We start from the raw sequence: 18,398 nt of genomic DNA on the forward strand, positions 1-18,398 counted from the left end.
GTGATAGAGGATGGCAAGTTTTTTGTCAAGCATTAGAACTTTCCTTTCGGATGGCAAGTTTCAATTTTTTGGTAATTTACTTTTTTCTTTTCGGATGGCAACTTTAGTTGTAAAGAACATCATGGCCGGAGTGCTTCATGCCATACGTGTGGCACTTATCATTTGGGAGGAAAAAACGATAGCAAAGGGAAATATCTCAATGGAAGAGGCGGAAACAAAACCAACAAATTCCCCTCTAATGATAGAGAAGCACGTGTGACACTTATTATTTGGGGTTAAAAACGATAGCAAGGGGCATATCTCAATGAAAGAGGCTGAAACAAAACCAACAAATTCCAACATCAATTGACCCATATTTTAACTATAAACTTGATCAGACTTCAACAAGTTTGACTTAAGACAAGATTTATAGGTCATCTAAACCCAAATAGAAGAGGTAACATTATTCAACACAAAAACTAATATCCGTACTTTCGAATGTATTTTCTTCTTACTGTGATTTATAACCAAAAAAGGTACACATTTTTTGTCAAAAAAAGCACATGCATCCAAAATTTGGAACCGAGCAATTTCTTTAGACGTAATTAAACCGCCTTCTGACACACAAATGCGGCCTTGCGAACAAAAAAGGTGCCGGCAGCAACCTGAAACCTCAAGCCGATGAACACCAAATACCACTGAGTTACCAGTTCAACAATGTTACAACGATTACAGGGAGAGGTATTGCTAAGCACTTAATTACATACATCCTCAACCCAAGAAATTAGCATTCTTGCTATCAAAGCAAAACCGGGGCTCATCAACGCGCCCTCCACCTACCTACCTAATCTAGATACAGAGACAGGCACTTGGGTTTAAGCAGCATCTAGCCCTTGTTTTTCCTGTGTAAAACAGCTAGTTTCAATCATGTGAATTAGCTATCACCTCTCTAAGCTAAATCTCCCTTCTCCGTTAGCTGAGAGAGATGTCGATCGGCATAGTGGAGAAGTCTCCTCAACCTCAGAACCATGTCACAGTGGAAGGGGAGAGCACTGCGCCTTTCCGGGTAGACCGGGCTTACCGTCATCCACGAAAGGGCATGGAGCTCGGCGGCCACCGCTTCCAAGACATTGTGCATGTCCATTTCGTAATCACGGGCTGATGTTTCATGGGTGATGTTCCTTGCCTGCTTGCTCATGGTGCTGCCACCAACCCCTCTGCTCATCTTCTCTTGGACAGTGGGGGTGCTGCCTCCGTAGTAATCGATGATGCTAACAGAGAGAACAGAGTGCCTGTCCTCTTTGGTGAGTTGGGCGGCATTCTTTCTTACTGGTGGGACAGCTTTGGAGACGACATAACCCATTGCCAAGGGAGTTGCTGTCCCTTTGCTGTGCAATAGGTGGGCAAGTGGTGGGGATTCCGATGTAAGGCACATTGGAAGCTGTAATGTCGCAGGGGAAAGATATCGCATACTTGGTGATGGAACCAGAAGATACGATGCAGACATTGACCCGATGGACTTGACTGGGGCAAACCCATCTAAGTAACTAGAAGACCCAGTGCTGCTTTGATTCCCTTCACCTGTAAGAGACGGGAAAAATAACATTAGTAAATATGATCCGTCCTTGACTATGGATTTCCTTAAAAGCATGACCCTTTGCTTGATTGGCACACTTAGCACGATCAAGATTTAAAACAAATAATCATATAATGTGTTTGTATATGATGAGGTCATTTAGTGATGATCATTTACTTAAAAAATCGCCACATTAAATAAGTAACTTGTAGGTGGAGATAATAACATCAACATACACAGACAGTACTTACCGGAAGTAGGTCTGGTCGCCATCAGATCCGCTTGGCATGCCAGATGCAATGAGCTATCTTGCGAAACTGCAACTAAACTGATGCTACGAACCAAGTGCAATGAACCCCTTGAACTGTCCATTCCAGTTTGTTCCACTAGGATCTGCTTTTTGTTGCCTGACTGACCTTTCGTGAAGCTAGATTTTGAATGAGGGCTGTATAACGTACTAGGTGAGGAAGGCATGTTTCTGTCCTGGATTAAGCCCATATCTTGTTGCTGGAGTGTTGGTCCATTAGAATTTGATGGAATACCATCAGGTATAGATCGTCGTAGCTGCACAGGCCACTTCTTTACCTCGTTACCACCAAAAGAGTATATTGCTTTTTGCCATTCTGCATAAGCAATACATAGACATTACAAACACATAAATAAAGCACATTATGGCCTATCAAATGAAATGAACAGAGTTAATGGTCAGATTGATTAGTACCCTGGATTTCAAGTTCAAGGAAACCTCCAATACGGGTTATTATTACATCTCTTGATCTCGTATTGCTAGCTTCTGGTGAAGACGACATTATTTGACAACCCTGCTGCAGAATTTGAATGAATAGGCTCTGGAGAACTTTAGTGTCTTGGCGGCTACTAATACCACCAAAAGGAAATATTAAGCTGTCTAATAACTCTCCTCTAGAATCTGTCCAGATGCATACTAACCATCGCCAGTCCTCGGTCCAGCCATAACAGCAATGAAGACTTGTAGCACTGTCATTCTCAGACCCTTCAAGTGGCGGGCTTGCTCCACTATCAGTGCCACCTGAAATTGAGCTGTAAGCCCTACTGCTACTTGCATCAGCTCCAAATCTTGAAGATTCCATCATATCACTGTAATCAGCAGTCCCAGGCTCTGCCAGAATGAAAAGCGGCTCAAAGGCATACTTCCTGTCATCCTGAGCACATAATTCTGGGATTTTGCTTGGATCAGGCAATCCTACAGCACGGCCAGGTTGCCATGAGTTGTCCCATGATACTGACCTCATGGATGCATCAAACTCTGTTTCTCTAGAGAGAGTTTGTCCAGACATCCGAGGAACTAGACACTCTTTCCAAAGGGTAGGACCAGGAGATGCAGTGTGCATCATCGTCGACTGAGGCCTACTCATATAAGTAGGTGACTGGAACATGTCACTCATAGAAACAAACCGTGGGATCCGTCGAGCCTTATTATACACAGTGAAAGCTATGTCCTTGAAAGCAGCCAGCTCATTTGGTTTATGGAGTCTCAGTAAAGTTTCAACAGTAACAATCTGCAAGACAAGCTTCGGTATACTGAACCCAGAGAGCATTACAACATTGGATGCTGATGCTTCATCAGCAGAAGCACTGCTGTCTAGAGCTTTGGCAACCTGAGTATACAGGAATGATTTCCTTTCTCTCTCTGACGATAAGATAGACCCAAGGGCAACAGAACTTTCTACCAGTGCCTGTAGGACCGCAGATGGTTCAGGAAATGGGCAGACCACATAAATTACCTGCGTACATAATGGACCGTGGGTGTTAAAATAGAGTAGCATTGCAGTCCTGGGAAAAATACCAACTTAAAGTTTAGTTTTGTTGCACATCATTCCTTCAGGCAAAGCATGAAAGAAATATCAATTCATCCACCTAGAGGCCATAGTGCATCTAATTGAATGATTAGAAGTTCCGCACATGTGATCTTTTTTTGTAAATACAAGTGAACAGAAATGAAATGTTTGATCATTTCTGCATCCAAAAAACTTAAAAATTGGGTTAAGATATACTCCCTCCGTATCAAAATATAAGACGCCTTTTGGCACTATGATAGTGTCGAAAAACGTTTCATATTTTGATAGAGGGAGCATCTCCAAAAGAATTGGTGACGTATATATGTGAAGTGTACTCCAATAGTGGCATTTATTAGTAACAAGTGCAGAATAATAATGGCATCCTACAAAAGTTGTTAGAAGAGGAATAATGATATTTTCCATGACAAGAGCCTCAGTTGGATCAAGAAAATAGGAAAGCTGTATTTAGACAGATTCGGAATGACAGAAGTAACATGTCTACAAAGTAACAAACCATATCTGATTAAAGAAACATCCTACACTAAGTTGACTACTAATGTGTATTTTTCGTTTTGCAATTCCTTTTGTGCAAGTATGTATAAGAATATTTATTTCAGTGGGCTTCTCTGTGCTTGTTCTCACAAAAAAGAAGAGGAAAAAGAAACACTGATCAGAGAAGACCAAATAATGAGAAGAATACAAGAATATAAACCATGCAGAGTATCATCACAGGACAATACAAGAAGTGAGACACGCGGCTATTGTTTTGGAAGTCCCTTGGATCAAAAAAGTGGAGAAGGAAGAAAAGGTAAAAGGCCTTACAGTGCAAGGTATGTTACTGCTCTCTTTCTGATTTGTTGAAATGTTTACGGTAAGCTTTATATCCTTAATTATCCTTGCCAGAGATGATACGAAGCTTTTCACACTCCAACTTTTTGAAAGAGCTTGAAAGTATTCAGTTACTGAACTGATAGAAACTGAGTGGCTGCCCCTAGTCTTCAATTGATCAGGACACTCAACGAGAACAAGTCCTGAAGGCAGATATTTTCCAGGAGAATGTTCTATTTGCCCCCCACTGTGTTGTGGCAAATGAGTACCCAGTTTGCAAACTTCATAAACTATAAGAATGCAAAATAGATAAAAGTAAGGAATAAACTTTGAAACACAATGAACTAGAATAATTATATGGAGATTATGAGATTGCTAAACTATGACTAACTGACAAGTCACCCCAGTAATGACAAACCATTGTTATATTCTTTTGGTTGTTTATATCTATTACAATGATGTGATCAAATAGAAAGAAATCAATTGTATTACAACCATGACGCCATATAATTTGTTAACGTGTTAAATTAAAAGCAGTGACTGGCTGTAAATATTGCCTCTTTTGAACTGAACGTATAACTGGCAACAAATAGTAAATACAGAGTTAGAAAAGGTGGCATTAGGCTTAAATCTCTATATATCAACACATGTCTGATTGTCATAACGCCAACAAAGTGAACCAATGCTGTTTATTGGATTCATAGACACTTTGCAGGCACAAGTATCAATAGCTAACAAGATTTTAAGTTTATGAACTAGGGTCCTATCTTAACGGGTGGGGAGAACTACAAACATACAGTCAGACACATTAATACTACATAACGGTAGAATATAATGGAACATATAGCCCCTACTTCATCTGCAGCTAGTTAGAACTTGTACTTTTTATTTGGTGCAAGATTGGGAGTGATCCCGTGTTTGCATGGGACATGTATGGATCCATGCACGCTATCGTTCAACCTTGCCATAAATATAAGTTGTAAGATTTAACTTATGGGTTTAATTGCATTTGGATCTCACATGTTAAGTTCACATCCCCTGACCAGGCAATGTGGGACTATCCACTGGGTTGGATTGCATTTAAATACAAAATTTTAAATTATCAATCTTAACCAAAAAATCTAGGACCATCCTTGCATACGTGTGCAACTTCTCATAAGCCACAACTGTGCTCAATCCTCGACTTGGGCTGGGTGGAGAGTTGAGAGTTCTGAAATCTCATGTCAAGAGTTTTGGAGTTTGGACAAGCCCCTCCATTTGACCCAAAACAGCTGGTTATTTTCCATAGTTCTTTTCAATTTTCTCTATATTGTTCAATTGAATATATTTTCTCGGCACTGACTTGTAACCAGACGAAGGGATGCATACATTATAATAAAAACAGCACAACTCAAGCGGGTGGAAATTATCTCATTACCACCAAATCCTTGTTAGGTCTAAGTAATAATTGTGCATCACAACTGACAACCAAAGAAAAACTGAAGAAGCAACGTTATAGACACTTACTTGTTCCAAGCTGCATAAAGAAATCAGTAGCTGCAGAAGTAAGCATATCAATATCGGGGCACAGCGCGTAGTAAGTAACCTGAAAGAGCGAACAAATGAGAAATTTATGAGTCCCAAAACTACAAAAACTCTTTCCAGAGTAACCGAAACAAAGAAACGCGTAGTAATCTAGATTCTAGAATGGCTACAGAACTTAGGGCCAATTTGCGGTTGTGTCGTTTTGTGTTGTTTCCTGATATGGAATACTTACACCACAAAAAATATTTACCAATGCTATTAACAAGTTGCTTTTATGGATCCAGAACGACACTAAAGTTATACTTTCAGGTAGTTGATATATCAAAAGGTAATAAAAATCTATAGTGGGCTATATGCCACCACAGTGCCAAACTATGCCTTACAGGCTTGGCCGAAGCATAAGGTTCCAAAGGAGCCTTCTCCCACAATTTGAGGCAATTAGCAGAGGTCTTTAACCAATCATCCTGGTAACTGCAATTTCAATACTTACATCAGTAACTCACGCAGACAATTAAATGTTAGTTCATTTAATAATCATTTTAAGGGGAACAAGTCTGCTACCCAACAAGAAGAGATGGCGAAGGGAGGACAGCGATGGTTGGTCTAACACGGTGATATCCCTTATGATGCTCTTCTGAAGTGCCTGCATTGAAATTCAATCTCCTCTAAGATGAATCATGACTTTCTCCTTCTGGCAATATTATATTTGGCGAAGGGAGTAATAAAGAAGTTGAAGACAGGTTGAGAGATGTGGCAACAGGAATACCTCGATCATTGCTAGATTGGGGTGGGCTCATTGCATCTCCACCAATGGGTATAGAATTTGAAGTATCTCGAATATCACCAGTAGTATAATGGAAAGAGTATGCATCTCCCATCGCAGCAGATTCTGCTATATTACTTCGACCCCTGCACCAATCAATTACTGATAATGGACCATCCATGTTTGCAAACGCAGTTTTAAGAGCTGATTTTATATCCGATTGCAACAAGCCAATCATGGATGATTCTGAAACCTGTATCCAGAAAAAGACATGGAGAAATGATGTGTGGATAAGTACAAGTGGCAAGAGAAAACAGAGCAGCAGATTTTTACCTCTGCGGAAAGTGGATCAACTAAATCAACACCAGCGCAATCCTTGGAATGACATGTTCCTAGTAGTCCACCACAGCCAGCATGAACCATAGAAGGATCACAAGAAAATCCACGTCTCCTCTGCTCATCCAAGGAAAGCCAGAAAAAAGAACCATCTCCATCATCCATATCAAGTGCGATATCAACAAATGAAGTAGATTGCTGAACTAGCAGAGCCATGGCACTGAGAAGTTCCACAATAGGTTGCCTTTGTACAGATGGGCTTGTGCCAGTAAATGTTTTAGCGGACAAAGAATCAAGGGGTTTTGCCCCTTTAGGTACCACAACAGACCTCCAAACTCCCACGTTTTCTAATTGGGACCTATCATACATGTCATGGTCAACATCACTAGACAGCCTAGCTGGTATACTTTCTTTCCTTTTCATCTCATATTTGGGAACAAGACCCGAGTTACTACTGCTCTCTGTCTGCATAGCACTGGACAAGGCACTTTTTAATTCAGCAGATGCTTTGGTTCGCAGAGACACTAGTGTATGCCTTATTCTGCACATGGCAGCCTGAAATGTGATGCATTCAATTTCAGTTGCAAGTGCGGTCTTCATAGATAGGAGGAAATACCCAACATTAAGCATGCTATCACTCTTCTTTTGTATAGTCAGAGAAGAGCTAAATGAAGTTTCACCAGAAACAGGTCTTGATGTTTCTCCCTTGCATGATTGTTCGTCTGCATTGTTTAAGCTCTTTTCACTCTCATTTTTCCTACCTTGCACAAGTGTGTATAAGCTTGATCGACCAACATCACGTGAAAGATTAGCTGGTGTTAGTTTATCAGACTTCTCAGACTTGTCTCCTGCAGACTCAACTTTAGAACTTTGTGTGACATCATACGAATAAACTCTTGAGCTAAAACCGCAACTCCCTCTTTTTTTCGATCCGGGCAAGTAGGGATTTGTAAACAGTGTCGCCGGTGTCTCGCAACTGGAAATTTCAACAGCTGCATATTCTGGTGCAAATGTGAGTGTAGCTTCAGCTCTGGTGAGAAAATCAGATCTACTAGATGATAATACTAAGGACTGGGACCCTGCAGGTGATGCAATTTCTTTGAGAGGCTCCTGAACTTTAGAAGCAACATCCTGAATAGGTGACATCGTTTGGTGGTTAAATGCCTCCATAGATGTGAAACCAACAGGAGAAAGTCTTTGTTCAGGTATATCCATAGCTACGGATGGACTATCTATGAATGGCATGTCTCCATATTCCGAAGCAGGGCTTACTAAAGCATGTGATTCAGCAGTACCTGGAGGCTACATAAAATGTAATCAGGATTATAGGTAGCAGGCAAGTCAGAAAGAAGTGATCCTACAACACAAATATCATCACCATACAGTTTTCTACTTGCATGTCCAGAAAAGTTAGTATGTTATTTACATTTAAAGAAGGTTCTGCAGTGTACTCATTGTTTAGATCCAACAAGCAGAGAATTCCACATTTCATAGCTAAGTAGACAGGGTAGAAGGTTAAAAGGGATTATTTCACAAGCTCTTGGTGATATCATAAGCAACATGTTTCAAGGCATGAAATATGTGTGATTCAATAAATGGTCCTTGATTACAATCTAAAAACTCAACAAAGCAGAAGTGAAGTAATTGGCTACAATCTAGAAACTTAAACAAGCAGCGGTGACAGTAGCGACCTTTTGTAAAAAAAAATGCACAGCATTGCAGGAGCATGAAATGCAACGAAGAAGTCAATACAATATATTAAGTTGCAGAATACAACTAGTGATCTATTTAATTGAATTAAATATTTCAAAAGTACTACGGATTCCTATCATTGTCATATGCATAATGACTTCATCATTATCACAGAGCTTCTCATACATGACCAAGTATAGTCACTCTAAATATTATAACCTTGTTTCATCTATAAGTAACTACTACGAGGATGATAGGGTACCTACCTCACCAAAATCTAACTCATCCCCTTGAAAGAAGTCACTAAAATCTCCAAACTCCGAGAGAAGTATATTGATGTCCATCACAACCCCCTCTTCACCCCAGCCCCAAGAACATCCCCCCTGACCATTTGTGCCTTGCATGTTTTCCCTAACTTCTTTGCCAGCATGAGAAGAATCTTCTGTTATTTCAGAACGAGAGCGCTTGGATACCTGATTGAACGAATACAAAACATCAAGACTTCTTCAGCACAACGCTAACGTAGACTGGTACAGCAGTAGTGTGATTGTGCACTAATAATGCTATCAAGCATTAACATAGTGAAATGAGTTAATAACACAAACAGTGTAACATGTATATATGGAGATTATTCACCAGAATAGAACTTCATGCAGAGGTAATGTGGCAAGAAAATTTGGTGTTGTGATAGTTTTAGCATCAACAGATTGGTATTTGCTCACAAATTAAACACAATTACACAAATACTTCTATGCACAAGATGGCATGAACTGTATAGCATGTGTTCTTCCATGTAATGAAATTTCTGCCACCATTCAATTGTCAGTTTCTATCCAGATTTTGTTCCATTTTATCATTAATGCTTAGATTACTTGCTACATAAAGTGTTATGCACTTCCAAAAAGAAACTATGCACATATTTGTTGAGCAAGTCATATTCCCCTGGCTTCTATTTCACATGCAAGCATCACTGAAGAGTGAAGATGACAAAATATTTTATGCACTAGTATACATACTTAGTTTTCTGTAGGAAAAAAGGATGCGGCTACTCACAGCTGATCATTGTTTTACTTAAACATAATCCATTTACACAAAAATTGACCATATCTCATACTCCCTCTGTTCCAAAACATAAGGAGTATTAGTTCTTTCAAAAGTCACATTTGTATCACTAGATCCATCATGAAAAGTATTTTCATATTTTTTTATTGTAGATGTCGATATTTTATTCTATAATCTTGGTCAAACTTACACAAGTTTGACTTGCACGAAAATCAATACACCTTATATTCTGGAACGAAGGGAGTATTTCACACCTATAGCTAATTAGAGGTAAGTCGATAAACATGTTTTTGTGTCAATAGTGGCATAACAGTCATCTGTTAGTCACAAGAATGATGAAGCAAAGCATGATACTACCACTACAAGTTAGCTACTGAGAAGCGGAAAATGTAGTGTTGTACTAACAAACATATTAAAATGTAACTTTTGAGAAAAAACTAATTCATTATGGTATAAGTTTGTAAATTGAGAGGAAATCAACACATTACCATCTTGCTACCAGCAATGTCATTGTTCAATGGCAGATCAGACTGATGGCACGCTGTAGAGTCAGCATCTGCCAAAAGATCACCACCTTTAGCAGCAACTGCATGCTCACTCCCATTAGAAGTGCTACTGACACTACTGATACTACTAGCCATGCCGTTGGAGTTGTTATTCCTTTGTCTTCTTAGTCTTAGAAAATTAGAGTTCACACCAAGTCCGCGTGAAGATCCAAAGAAAGAGCTGCTAACAGATCAAAATAATTAATGCAGGAGAAATTAGACAAACCAAATTTGCAATCATGATGTATTAAAAGAAGTACTAAAAAAATATCATGTAATGACACAGATTAATTTTATTTGCAGCCAGAGATTATGATCCATGGGCCCGATTGAATCAATGTAGTTCTTGCAAGTAACTTTTGGGTATAATTAACCATGGCAACAAAACGTTTTATACTGCATAGAGACTCCGGATGTGCTGCATAGATGGTTGTCCTTAACAAAGAGTTAGTGCAGCTTAGCACAGTTCCACAACCGCAAACTGAGCCTTAGTAACTTCAACTTTTTTGGGTAAAATTAGTTGCCAATTCTTCTAGGTCTTCCCTTTTTGTGGGAATGAAGCAGTAGAGAGTCCTGATTACAAAATAGTAAGTGCCTTTAAAACAACATTTACGGCCTGTTCGGTTGGAAGACAAAATTTTGCAACAATGTGCCACACTTTTCTTAGCCAAATTGGACAAGTGTCTCGTAGCCACAGCTTAGGCATGCCAAAAATAATAAGCTAGGTCCTAAGGCATCATAAGCACATACATTGTGGCATGGTAGGCTAGGTTATGGCTCCACTTTTCTTGGCCACAAGCCTGTTAGGCAAAAATATTTGGCATACTAGGACACTGTTAGGCATCAACAGAAACGGTCCTTGGTGCTGTTTTTCTCCAGTTCACAAGAAGATCTGGCCCTTGAATGAGAGCAAGCCAGAAAGGAGTTACTGTAAGAAACGTGGGGACATGATATTACAATTTACAGCATGGTGGTAGGCAACATACTTATGTTCCAATTATTTTATCCTAGTTCTGAAGAAATGATAGATTTTGCATGCTCGGCAACTTTAATTTCTAAGTTCTAAAAAATGACAGGATTTACCTAGCTGTTCTATGTCCACACCTAGCTCAGAAAGTTGGAGGGTGTTTCTATGTCTAACATAATGAAAAAATAATCCGAGTTTCATGTATTCCTCTTAAGACAAATATTTTCTTGTTATTTTTTAGATCTTGTATTCCACTATTTAGTTCTTAGTATAGGATAACATCAAAACAGCATATCAATGCTGTTCTTTCAACATTTTACAGAGTTCCTTGTCCATAACAGCATCTGAAGTTGGTCTCCAACGTTTTGACTTATGAGCTGTTCCAGGTAGTCAATGATAGAAAAAACCATGTATGCAAGAAGACTGACCTGTTCCGGAAGTAAGAAGACGGAGAGAAGTTCCAAAATGGCCAAGCCTCCCATGATGAACTACCCATCCAGTCCTGTGACCACATTCTGCAGGCAACATAATTTAAACCATGCACGCTCCAAGCATAACAAGATCATTAGAGCAAGACTATTACCTTTTACTAGAAAAGCGAACAAATGCCTGATGGACCATAGGTACCATAACAGCCTCAGGTGGGTAAATAAATGTCCTTTCAAGAACTGGAAGGCCATCAGCAGATTCTAACTTTTTCTGCCCATAATCACCTACATGAGGTTCCTTCACTGAATCAAATTCTTCCTTAATCTGATTATTTTCCGATTCAGAAATTTTGTCAGTTGAGGCAGGTGGAAAGCCAAGGGCAACTTCAACATAGTAACTTTGACCTCTCAGCTGGCAGATGGTGGGTTGAGTAAAACCTGGTAGATTAGGTGCCGATAATTTGCTGAAATGTTTACACAAAGTTAACATGAGAACTAAGTATCATAATGAACTGCTCTGCATATGAATATCCTTAAAAGAAACACAAGATCTCACTGACAGGTGAGATAACACCCAAGAGGTGCAAGCAGGTCTAAGTGTCTAACTCATCAGTGAGAGGTCATATCAACAGGCATAGAATGCCAAAAAAAAGAACAGCTTAGCATATAAGTCGATTTGAGTATTGACTTTTGAGTTCAGAAATACCTTGAATATACTTGTATTGCGAGGTCACTCGGGCAACAGCCGACAAGCCTACCCAGCATTCCGCTAGGAGCAACAATAACTGCAACATTCAATGAAACAGATCATGAATTTGAATATGCATGATATAACAAATAACTTTCATCCAAAAAGGCATAAAACAAAATTTACATAAACGATGAAGAAACTGGCAAAAGCAAAGTTACAAATCAAAGTTATCATGAGCTTGGTCACAGAAATAGAATGCACAGTGAACTTAGTTTAACTATTTAGAGAACTATTTTATATTCAAGCCTGATTCAAGACACAACTCCAAGAACATAAACCACTATATGGCTGTGCTTCTGCCCATTTTGTCAACATCATAGCACACAGGCTAAGAGAAATACAGAACTATCACCAGTAGCGGCGTGATTACTTAGAAGGGTCTAATTATCGAACTAAACCAATGCAGTCCTGTTTTTTAACTATTTCCAGTAAGGGGGTCCCTTCAGATAACAGTATGATACAAAAGGATCGTCGATTAAAGTCAAAAAATGGAAAACTAATAAAAATGTATGACATAAGCTAGCATACCGCCTCTGGTGAAGTTCTATTTGTAAAGGTGAAATTTCAAAAACACTGTACCCCACTCTAAATGAGATGCACTTGTTATCTTTTAATCCATCTTATAAAGAACTAACTGTAAGATAAAACAATGGGCAGACCCTATTTGTAAATCAGACGTCCTAAGGACTTCTGTAAATTCCCCTATCACAAGAAAATCATGTCAGATCAGAACTGTGAATAGCACAAATATATTATCCTTTTGCAGCAAATACGACAGTAGATTTTCTAAGGACGCCAATACAGCAAGATGTGTAGAGATGGAATTAGTGAATGAAACGGTACCTGGAAGACCTTCACCAACAGAACGGGGACTGTGTGTGAGAACTTTCTCTATATCATCACTAGAAAGGTTTCGCATATATCTAATAGAATAAACCATTTAAAGTAAGACTTCTGGCACTAAATAAACTGAAGAAGGCCAACGATATGAGGAACAAAAAAAGAACTGACCTTGCAGATATAATAACATGCACAAAGATTGCTTCCTCAGTGGCCGCAAAGACAAATTCTACTGTAGGTTGTGCTCTCCTATAACACAACGATAACAAAAATAAATGGAATGGAAATCAAGAAAAGTGAAGTTATCCTTGGAAGAACAAAAGGGGGAAAAATGAAACTACATGGCCACCCATATCTGTATCCTCAATGTCACACTGACATTATTTATTTCACCCGTCAGATCAAAGAGAGATGATTGTGAGCCTGTAATGGATTGTAGCATTATAGCAACTTGATATGGATTTCTGCTTCATTATCCAATGACTAGAAGTGAAGAAAGGTCAGCTTACTGACTCATCTTGACAGTTATCTAAAATATGTCAGAGGATACGAATTCATGCAGGCCCCACTCCGATGCTCGTATACAAGATAAATGGCCAACAAGTATCCGAATATTATCATTACATTCTCGCCATCACATAAAGGTTGGCAAAAAAAGGCATGCGGTTATTCTCAAAACCACTTTGGCGGAAAGAATAAAGAATCTATTAAGTTGAAACCCCATGTTTAGAATTAGGTTACAATTGTTTAAACAAAGTTTTTTTATCACTAGGTGGACAGGGGCCTTTTCATTTCTTCAAACACAAGAACAATGGCAAACTTCACTTTATCCCAATATATACCATACACTATCTATTGTAGTGGACGACATTGGAACTTTAACAGACACGTTATCTGTGTTACTTTAGCAGACACATTGCATAAGTTGCTGAGCAAAAAGTGTAAAAAAAACTAGTTAACAAAGAATAAAAAATGAATAGATAAAGGCATAGCAACTTAGTCACAAACCTAAAGCTGTTTTGATTTCTTGTAGGGGGGTTGTATTTTGTAAATACATCACCAAATCTTGCATAGGAAAGCCCTCTTAGTGCTCTGTACAAGAGAAATTGTCAGATTTAAAATTCATCTACTAGACAACAAATTATAAATTACAGATTCATACTATAACAAGTATAATGATACCTCTCCAAAGAATTTCTTAAGGCCTGACATAATGCAGCTGCAACCTCTTCCGAGTTGCCTGGAGCCACCCATAAACCACTTGAAACAACTGCAAAACAGAATAAGCAGTAGAAACAAGCAAATAAATAAGCAAACTAGACAGTCTAAAACTCCATGCAATAACAAATATCAACAATAATCAACCTCTTAATTTAGCTACAGCGGGCTGGGTCATTTCAGGTACTGACGAGTGGCGGCCAGAAAGAAACAACCAGAGCTTGATCTTCTCATCTGTCATTGTTACAAAAAAATTTGGCATAAATAAGCATAGGCTTGACTTAGGTAGAAAGAAAGATGGATGCAGGTAGTGGACATAATTATTACCAGGGTTATGCTCTCCTTGAGATGGATCCCAAGGGCCAACAAAGGAATTTGTCCAAGTACTTAGGAGACCTTCACTCTGTAAGCGAAGATACGCTGACAGCACAGTGCTATTAAGAGCATCTTTCTGCTCGGCTTTTGAACTGGATGAGGAACAGGGATCACAAAAAACACATGCATTAGAACAAAAATAACAAGTGGCGACAAGCAACTAGAAGACAGCACAAAAGCGGCATATGGAGGGTACAATTAACACCTTCTATCAGAAGTAGCACTGTAATCTGGTTCAACAGGAAGAAACTGAAACCATGATACAGTCTGAAGCTCCCCCTGCAAGCACGAAATATACACATAAGAATAAACCAAAGAAAGTCTATCTGAAGAATCTACAAACTAATTCCATAGCAGGCTGTGGCAGACCAAGTAGGTAAAAAAATGTCTCACTTTCCGTACTCTAAAGCTCTAGGCTCTGCCAGAAACCTGGAGATATGAAATGGAACATCATTCTCAGTTTGGAAGTGTGACGGGTAATGCCTCTCCTGTGCTGTAGTTTGTGATGTGTGAGGAGGGTGGTTCAATAGCTCTCCAAACTTTTGAAGCAATCAGTTTCAATTTCTACTTCTACTTCTACTTCATCAAAAGAAAAAAAAATACAAACCATTGCAGGAATTGGAAAAAAAACAAAAGGACATTTGTAAGCCGCAAAGATAGCAGTGAGAAATAACCTGTGGAAGATCCAACAAAAAATGCCCCAGGCACAACTATTCTACCTATTGGGCAAACCGTTAAAGCATCTACAGACCATAAGCAGAACCTCAGATACCCTATTAAGGATTAAACTTTACGTTACAGGTTTCTACTTAACGACTGGAAAATGAAAATGGTGCAGCGCTGTCAAAGGAGCACCTAAGGAAACTCGAAAAGGCCTCAATTCTCTTATTATTTTAGTTGCTTGGAAAAATTGACAACACCGGAGTGATTGTGTTCATCTACAGACCATAAGCAGAACCTCAGATACCCTATTAAGGATTAAACTTTACGTTACAGGTTTCTACTTAACGACTGGAAAATGAAAATGGTGCAGCGCTGTCAAAGGAGCACCCAAGGAAACTCGAAAAGGCCTCAATTCTCTTATTATTTTAGTTGCTTGGAAAAATTGACAACACCGGAGTGATTGTGTTTTCAATGGAGCAAGTCCAAGCTTCATGATGGTGCTGCAAGCTGCGGCAAATGAGTGCTCTATATGGTGTTCTGCTGGGGCATCGGGGCTGAGAGAGTTGTTTGTTGGGTCGCTTGCCCTGGAAGTGTAACACTGTCTTTGTAGTCTCGTCATCTCATTGAGGCGTGTGGCGAGAACTCTGTAGTTTCTTTCAGGGTGTGCTGGGTGTTGTTGGCTGTCGGGTGAGGGGGGGAGGGGGGGGTCTCCCTCTTCCTTGTACTATTTTCTTTCTTAATTAAATGATGTGCAGCTCTCGTGTGGAAAACAAATGGAGCGAAGATTCAAACAGTTGCCATACTACATTTTGTTCCCTTTTTCACATCATCATCATGGTTGGTATAGAACAAAACTCGTTTGCAAATGATGATACTCCGTCCGTTCCTTTTTATTAGGTGTCATTTTTGTACACGGTAACCAAGGCACTGATTTGAGGATAATTTGGGACTGAAATGCCCCTGGTTACAATGTAGGTTAGAGGGGTAATTATCGGCAGCTAATTAATGATCCTCTGATTCAGGACGGCTGGAATTGGCATCAACAGGGGTAAAAAGGAAATACACCTAATAAAAAGGATGGAGGAAGTATAACGCATGGAGAACTTGCAAGTTGCAATAACAGAAACACTAGAGACTTTACATTTCGCAGTACAATGAAATACAATAAAACAAATTATGGGGCCACAATTCAACAGAACACGCGGGGAGGGGGGGTAAGGTCTAACTTACAATTTTGAAAATGTTGGTCCACATATTCAGTGTAGAAGACAAGGATACTGCTTTATAAAATCATCAGTGTTCATGCCTCTACAGTAGAAGGTGAAACCTGCAACATGGCCTGCTGCTTGTCATACAAAGAGTACTGGGAAAAAAACATTTATAGAACAGCTGAACAAATGAAGAAAATACATGAAAGAAATGGGATCACACAAATGTTATCCGTAAATAGTGGGATTCTATGGTTGTCACTCTTAATTCCAGATCAGAATAAAAGATATGATAATTGAACAATACTACAACAATGGGAATCTATCATTGTTATTTTAAATTCCACAACATCCTACACTGCAGAGACAAAACTATTCAACGCTGAGATAAAATGTTTAGGACTCCCACACACTGTCACATCAATAAAGCACCGATGAGGTAGGATCTTTAGTTTCCATGTTTACAAGTAAAAGAAATGGTATTCTGCCATTCTAGTTCCAAAGCCCCTCATAGACAAATGAAGCAAGAAATTTCTATTTATAAGGTTAAAAAAACACAGTCCAATTGCTTTCATTGACGGTTGCAGTTAACATATTCAAGCTCCCTACTCCTTGCAACATTATAGGGTAACCGACACGCGCGGCACAGGGAACAACCTACAGAATGCCGAACTCCCTACTCCTTGTGGCATTTCACACGATGCTTATCCTTGTAGAGGCCTACGATGCATAAACGCGTCAAATCAATGACAGGCGCGATCTTCCATCACCCGTTACCCACTTACCCTAACGGCAGAATCTGCTACACCATCTCCTTACCCGACACCCCACCATCTAAACACGGCAGAAACCCGTACTGCGGCCATGGGCGGCGGATCAATGTACACTGGCACAGCCAAAAATTATGGAGGTCAGCTTGTGATCAGGATGACTGAAAGCTCATTCAAGGACCAATGTCTAAGGTCAGAGCGTGAGATAGTTCAGGAGCGGAAATTACTTGATCGAATGCCCCCACATTACTATGTCAAACGCCTAACATAACATTCAAGCGAGACTAGGGTTCTAGGGTTCGTGAGTGAACGAACGGGGGACGAGATCAGAGAAGAGGGCGGGCTCCGGGCCAGTGGAGAGGAGAGGAGTGCTCTGCCAAGGACGCTCACCTTGAGTCACCGCTGTCGCCGCCCCTGGTCGCGGCCGGCGTCGCGCGGAGCTCGCCCTCGGTGGTGCGTGAGAGCGGAGAAGTGAGGGGGGGATGCGGCCGGGGACCAGCAGGAAGCAGGGGCGCCTGGGCCTTGTTCTCCGTCGCCGCCGGTCGCCGCCGGCGTCGGCTGGACGGGCGGGGGCGGAGGGCGGGGCGTACGGCGAAGTCGGGAGACGAACGCGCCCGGCTGCTTCCGTTGGGTTCACTGGGACAGGGGCAACCAGGTAATTGCGGGTTGCAGCGAGGGAGTGGGGGACGGGTGTCAGGGAGCCGGCGGTGGCGTTGGCGGCTTCGGGCACCGGAGGCGCGGCGGCGTGGGCGTTCGATACGGGTCAGTTGAGATCAGATCTGTGATGGGGTCGGCTCGGGTCAGTTTACTGGAGCGCCTCGCCACCGGCGACCAAATTCGTTGTTTTGACCCTTTTCGACCAGTTCAGTCAGATCTGACTTTGGTTCGTAAAATTTTCGGTAGCTGATCTTTTTCCTATCGCCATTGACTAGGGTAGCTCCGTCAGGGTCTTTGACCCTAGGACTTCCATGTGTCGTCACGTCTGTTTAGTGTGAAAATGCATGCAATTATTATAGAGGAATGCATGCAACGGTAGGGTGACATAACCTGCCGCCA

At 40.4% G+C, this 18,398-nt stretch overlaps 1 protein-coding gene across 5 annotated transcripts; it reads right to left on the bottom strand.

The window, feature by feature from the left end:
- Positions 1 to 652: 652 nt before the first annotated feature.
- On the bottom strand, positions 653 to 18,162 carry LOC109750062 (mediator of RNA polymerase II transcription subunit 13). 5 transcript variants are annotated; one of them, XM_020309014.4, is made up of 23 exons: positions 17,733 to 18,162; positions 16,595 to 16,703; positions 14,907 to 14,980; positions 14,654 to 14,793; positions 14,474 to 14,560; positions 14,291 to 14,378; positions 14,117 to 14,200; positions 13,280 to 13,357; positions 13,112 to 13,191; positions 12,224 to 12,302; positions 11,673 to 11,981; positions 11,518 to 11,604; positions 10,066 to 10,303; positions 8,782 to 8,988; positions 6,821 to 8,125; positions 6,491 to 6,740; positions 6,286 to 6,367; positions 6,108 to 6,195; positions 5,707 to 5,785; positions 4,195 to 4,490; positions 2,277 to 3,318; positions 1,807 to 2,178; positions 653 to 1,560 (listed from the first exon to the last, which is right to left on the bottom strand). In XM_020309014.4, exons 2-23 carry the CDS (start codon positions 16,616 to 16,618, stop codon positions 929 to 931), a joined length of 5,721 nt encoding a protein of 1,906 aa, XP_020164603.1. In that variant the 5' UTR covers positions 16,619 to 16,703; positions 17,733 to 18,162; the 3' UTR covers positions 653 to 928. The 5 variants fall into 5 exon arrangements, with proteins under 5 accessions (XP_020164603.1, XP_073365202.1, XP_020164602.1 ...); XM_073509101.1 differs by having other exon boundaries at positions 16,595 to 16,691; positions 17,733 to 18,033; XM_020309013.4 differs by having other exon boundaries at positions 10,066 to 10,306; positions 16,595 to 16,691; positions 17,733 to 18,033.
- Between the last annotated feature and the right edge of the window lie 236 nt (positions 18,163 to 18,398).

The sequence above is a fragment of the Aegilops tauschii genome, chromosome 2 (assembly GCF_002575655.3).
Source record: "Aegilops tauschii subsp. strangulata cultivar AL8/78 chromosome 2, Aet v6.0, whole genome shotgun sequence".
Classification (NCBI taxonomy): domain Eukaryota; kingdom Viridiplantae; phylum Streptophyta; class Magnoliopsida; order Poales; family Poaceae; genus Aegilops; species Aegilops tauschii.